Source organism: Mandrillus leucophaeus, unplaced genomic scaffold (genome assembly GCF_000951045.1).
Source record: "Mandrillus leucophaeus isolate KB7577 unplaced genomic scaffold, Mleu.le_1.0 Scaffold240, whole genome shotgun sequence".
Lineage (NCBI taxonomy): Eukaryota > Metazoa > Chordata > Mammalia > Primates > Cercopithecidae > Mandrillus > Mandrillus leucophaeus.
The window spans coordinates 383,984-390,077 of record NW_012102477.1 but is presented as its reverse complement, the minus strand read 5'-3'; the positions used below and the strand labels follow the sequence as shown (position 1 = coordinate 390,077).

At 51.3% G+C, this 6,094-nt stretch overlaps 1 protein-coding gene across 1 annotated transcript in view; it reads right to left on the bottom strand.

The window, feature by feature from the left end:
• Positions 1 to 626: 626 nt before the first annotated feature.
• The window catches only part of ADCY9 (adenylate cyclase 9), a 201,943-nt gene continuing 196,475 nt past the window's right edge, over positions 627 to 6,094 (bottom strand). Inside the window, exon 11 of the mRNA XM_011982563.1 lies at positions 627 to 4,923. Within this exon, the coding sequence (XP_011837953.1) occupies positions 3,732 to 4,923 (1,192 nt within the window). The 3' untranslated portion in view covers positions 627 to 3,731. The remainder of the gene's footprint in view (positions 4,924 to 6,094) is intronic.

Here is a 6,094-nt window from a genome sequence, read left to right as displayed (position 1 = left end):
TCTAAATAAATAAATAAATAAATAAACTCATCAGGAAAACCCCTACAGGGGAAGTGGCTCTAACCCCTAGAAGGTCCATAGTTTGGCCTCAGATTTGGGAGTGTGGTGAACTCCCAAGAGGCGCAGAAAATGGCGTGCGTGTTTTTCTGGGAAAAGGCTGTGTGACTTTAAGCAGATTCTGAAGTGGCACTGTGACTTCCTCAAACCCCGGGGGACCCCAGTGATCTGTGTACCTGAAATCACTCTTTCCTATTCAGAAAACCTATTTTTTTTCTTCTCCCTCAATTCCTTCTCTAAAGATGTTGCAGAAAACGATTGAGAAGGCCTGACAGGGAAACTCTCACAGGCAGAACTTGTCCTGCAACCTTATTTTTATGGTTTAAAAAATTCTGTGTAAAAATACTTGTCAACTCAAGTTAATTGCAGCAAATATATCCAATTAAAAAAATAACACACACACACACACAGGGTTTTTGACTTGCCCTGTTTCTGAAGTCATGATGTGAAGGCAAGGCAAACCCACCCAGGGAGCCACAGATCGCAGAAAACACGAGACGTCCCAGGAAGACGGCCCTCCTCCCTGAAGCAGTGCTCATCTTTTCAATAAGAAAATACCAGGCATCAGATATTTAAATTTTAGAATATTTTAATGTCCATTTCTTCAGTGAATGCATTTTGAAATTATTAGAATTAACAATTTAAAAAGAGCAGATCAAAGGAAATATGGAAAATGCAAACAGTCGGTTCTTGCTAATTCAATTTCAGATTCTAGGCATGATGTGATTTTCCAAACAACCAATTTAAAAAAAAAAAAAAAAAAACCAACTCCTTACCTCGTAGATCTAGAAATTCAAATGCAGACGTGTCTTTGGAAACTACAAATGATTGCAGCCCATGTAACAGGAAGCACGCGGTCTTTGGCTCTCCGGACCGTGTGCAAATGTGCAGGTGGGACCCCGCGAGTGACGTCAGTGTGGATGGAGTCACAGGTGTGGCAGAGCCTGTGGGACTCTCAAGCTATTCGAGGGTTTTGTAACTGATGCTCTACATTTGTTTGCATTGGATAAAATTGTGTGTGCTTGTTTACCATATATCTATATGGATATATAATTCCATCTGAGCTGGGGCTGAGAAAATAGCAATTGCAACTCAAAGCAACTATTTACACACATTCAATGCTGAAGTATTGCTTCCTGCCCTAAGTTCCTAAGAGGTATTGCCACCCTGAAGCACGACCCATGCCGTCAGCAGCCCTCGTGCCAGCTGCTTAGAAACTCGTGTCTCCAGCACGACGTGCTCACTGCCAACAGACGGAGATGCACGGCGTTTCTGCTGCAGAGATTCCGCGGTTCTGCACTGAGGTATGCTTCGGAGCAGGGGACGGGGAGGACCCGAGGGGCTTCGTGGCCCAGAGAGAACGTCTGCACTGGCTGGTTAGGAAGGCTCAGGGTGTTTTTAAAGACAACGTTAAGCTCTGGGTGAGTTTGCACGGGGCTGAACCAGACTCCACTTTGCAGCTCCTTGGGTTCCCGGGCTGAGGAATCACAAAGACCTTTGTGGTAGGGGAAGGAAAAGGGCTTGATGGGGAAGAAGTGTGTGCAGAGAAAAACTTTGCAGAGCATGTTCTGAGCGAGACAGCAAGGACATGAGCAAACGCCCAGCCCCTCAAAGCTACACAGCCCAGAGGGGAAAGGGGTGGGGAGGACATTCAAATACACACCTTAATACTGATGCAGAAAGAGCTTCATGTGACCACAATCCCCACGAACAAGGAAAGTATCAGGTAGTGTTTTTTAAGGAAAAAAAAATCTGCCGTGTTTCATAATATACATTCTTTAGAAGCAAGAGGTATTGTCACAACCACCCTTTCTTCGGTATTGGAAGACCAGCAAACTGACAGTCACACCTGACGGAAAACCTTACAGCTAACGGGGGTGCCCTGGACCCCCTGGACGCCGGGACCCCGGCTCCGGCTGTCCTGCTGGGTGGCCGTCCCGGGCACCGCCCCTGGAGAGGCGGCGGGTCAGAATCGTGACTTCTTCATGCCGGAGATGAGGGCAATCTGTATCTCTTTGGGGAGGAGGAGTGATGATGGGGACTGATGCGGTGGGAGACTGAGACAGTGAGATTTGACAGCGGAAAGCAAAATGCATAGGGACATCGGACAAGAATGACAAGGAGCGCGCCCAGGGCCTCATCGGCATCGCCGGGTCCCCTGAAAGAGTGGCTACGACTCCGACTGGACAACTCGGGCGAGTTCACTTCCACATAAACTTCAGACTCAATGCGGCAAAACATTATCAGACAGGACCAGCAGCTGAGCGCCCAGAGGGAGCTCCCCTGGGTCTCTCACGCCACCCTCGGGATTCCGCCCCCCACAAACCCCGCATTTGCATCCAGTTGACTCTGTCCCTAGATACGGTGTGAGAACTCCGTCTCAGAGGCTGGAATTCGCTCCCCGGATTAAATCCGGCCACAGACAGGCCTGTGCCATCTGACAGCGGGAGGGAGCCACGAAACTTCCTGAATTTGTGGAAGCCAAGATGGTGCTAGTGCTGCTGGCCCAGAACCCCGTGGTCCTGAGCTGGACCCCGGCAGGGAGGAGCCCCCGTGGGCGGCAGGGGCAGCTGCTGGGCTTCTATTCCCCTAGCCTCAGAATCGCACTGGCCATGCTTTGGGGTCTCTCTCAGACCCCTCTTGGGGTGGGGAGGTTGGGGGTGGCCCCAGGTGGCCAAAACACAAAAGAGACCTCTGGTTATCTTCCTGGGAACTGCCCTCCCCTGTGGCTACGTCCCCCCACCCTGAGGACCCAGCACCCCTTCCCGGGAGCGCACATGCTTCCGGATAAATAAATAAATAAATAAATGCAACCTCGGATGTGTATTTGGTGTTTCCCTCTCCGATGAGTCAGCTTCCGGGACCAACGCCTCCCCTCCCGACGGGGAGACCCCTTGGGTGGAGGGTCGGGGGTGAGAGGCGGCTCTGAGACCCCGAGGCCTGGCCACATGGGCGTTGTGCCCAGCTGGCATTTGCCGTCTTGGCCTGCATGCATGTGGGGGAGCCCCTGAACCCGCTCAGTGCAGGGAGTGTGGATCACCCACAGCCCATGGGGCCCGGTGCTCCGGGAAAGTGCGGGTGGGCAATGGGGGTGGCAGAGCTGTCCTGATGCGCCCCCTTCGCACCCCCTCTTGGTGGATTACTGGCACTTTATATCAGATTCATGAATGCAAGTGTGTGCGCATGTGTGCTTACATAGAGAGGTCGGGTTGCTGGGGAACACTGCGACGTAGACAGAAACAAAATAAACTCAAAAACAGGGTATTAGCCAGGGAACCGAAAACAGAGTCTCACGGGACGTGGGAAAAAGCAATAAAAATGAGATCTTAACCACAGCTTTTGTTCTAAAAGTCAAATAATACCTAAAGCCATGATCTCCACTGGCGGCCTCTGTCCCGAAACTCGAGGCTGAGGCCAGCCCTGAAGGCACTTGTTCTCCACCACGTGCTGAACGGATGACCCAGAGGCAGCAGGGTTTCCAGGGAATGGGGCGAAAGAAATGGATGAAAATGAACCCTGAATAACTGTGATCCACACAGAAGTTAGGGCTGAAATGACCACATAACACCACGTCCAGGGAGGGAAACTGTGGCACTTTGAAAGCACAACAGCCAAATACAAATATTATTGTGTTTCGACAAACAGAGCACCTCGGGCAGCGGGTGGGCGCCGCCTCACACACTCTTTGAAACGTTGAGCTTGGTGAGTTCGTTGGCTTCTTCTATTCCTGTTTCGTCACAGTCGTCTTTCTCTATGGCTCTGCCAAATCGACCCCTTTCTTCGGCTTTGACAGGTTCCTTCCAGGGTCTCTTGGGGGACAGGTGGGCGTCCTTGGCCTGCGTGCTGCTCTCAGAACCCAGAGATGTCTTGTCCACATACTGGACAGAAGGCACCAGGTTGGCAATCTCGTCTGTGGGAGACCGTCCGATGCTGCCATCCACCTGGACGCGGATGTCTGGGGAGATGGACAGCTGGTGCTGCGGGAAGACCCCGTGGTCCGTGCACTTTGGGTACAAGTAGGTTTTCATCTGGCCTTTCCCCTTGACGTTCACGGTCCCTCTGTAGTCGAAGTCGTAGCCCATCTTGCTCAAGACGCGGTAGCTCTCTTCGCTCACCTGGATGCGGCACTCCACGCCGGTGGTGTCCATCCTGCTGGCGATGTTGACGGTGTCTCCCCAGATGTCGTACAGCAGCTTGGTGGTGCCGATGACCCCGGCCGTGAGGGGCCCGTGGTTGAAGCCGACACGGAGCTTGAAGTTGAACCACAGCATGTTGCTGTTGAAGTCGTCCACCACACGCATCATCTCCTTGGCGAACTCGAACAGGATCTGCAGATGCTCCTGTGGGTGGCTGCCATCCTGGGCCTGTGCGGTGTTCAGCCCCGACGCCGCCATGTACGTGGCTCCGATGGTCTTGATCTTCTCAATGCTGCTGTAGTCCGGCTTGCTTAGGAGCTCATCGAAGTCCCCGATGAGCTCGTTGAGGACCCGGTAGCACTCCTTGCCACCCTCGTAGTTCTCCTCGTAGAACTCGCTGAAGTTGACGATGCTGGCGAAGATCACCCCTCCGCTGTCGTGGTTCTTGGAGTAGGTCTGGGACACCTTCAACTGCTCAGCCACGTGGTAGGGGATGATGTTTCTCAGCAGCCAGTCCGCCTGATCCCGCATGCTCTGGATCTTGGTGCGGTGAAGATCCGCTTCCACGTCCCCGTGGTAGTGGAGACGGTAGCTGACTTCGAATTCGCGATTCAGGAACCAGACCAACAAGAGCAGGAGAAAGAAGACGAGAACCACCTCCTGGCCGATGAGGCTGGCCGGCCGCCGGAGGTCACGTGGCACTGAGCTATTGCACGGGTTCCTCTCGGAACTGGAGAGCAAAGACACGGGAAAGGGAGAGGTTACTGCTCGGTGCTTCCAAGTTCAGAACAGCCCCGCTAGCTATGCAAAGCGTTGTTGAGTCCAGGCCTTCAACAACCTGAAGCTGTCAAGCTGCCCATTTCTGGTTCGGGCTGGCTGAAGGTGTGGAGGAATAAAGACTAACTTTTGAAACTGATTTATTTGATTTTCTTAAATAGAGGTGGGGTCTCACTGTGTTGCCCAGGTGGGTCTTGCACTCCTGGGCTCCTCCTGCCTTGGCCTCTGAAAGTGCTGGAATTACAGGCATGCGCTGCTGTGCCCAGCCCTGTAACTAACTTCTTTAAGTGTTTGGTAATTTTTCTTTTCTTTTTTTTTTTTTAAGAAGTCTTTGGCTTCTCTGAAAAATCTTTTCTTTTCTCTCTCCTTTGTTTTTTAAGAGACATGGTCTCTGCTGTCCAGGCTGGAGTGCAATGGCACAATCATGGCTCACTGCAGCCTTAAACTCCTGGGCTCAAACGATCCTCCTGCCTCAGCCTCCTAAATAGCTGGGATTACAGGCATGCACCACCATACCCGGCTCATTAAAAAAAATGTTTTTTTTGAAGAGACAGGGTCTTGCTGGTTGTTAAGGCTGTACTGAAACTCCTAACCTCAAGCCATCCTCCCACCTTGGCCTTCCAAAGTGCCGGGATTACAGGTTTTAACTGTGCCTGGCCTACCATCTTTTTTTTTTTTTTTTTTAAGATTGAGTCTTGCTCTGTTGCCCAGGCTGAAGTGCAGTGGTACGATCTTGGCTCACTGCAACCTCTACTTCCTGAGTTCAAGTGATCCTCCTGCCTCAGCCTCTCTGAGCTGGGACTATAGGCATGTGCCACCATGCCTGGCTAATTTTTGTATTTTTAGTAGAGACAGGGTTTCATCATGTTGGCCAGGCCGGTCTCAAACTCCTGACCTCGAAGTGATCTGCCTGCCTCAGTTCTGGGATGACAGGTGTGAGCCACTGTAACCGGCTTTTTGCTGAATGAATATTTTGAAAATAAGTTGCTGACATGACACTTCGGCTGTAAATAGTTCAGTATATATCTCCTAAGAATAAGGATGTTTCCCTGTGTAACTACAATATCGTCATCATACCCAAGAAATTTAACATTCTCTGACATATTTGGTTCTTATATTTCTTT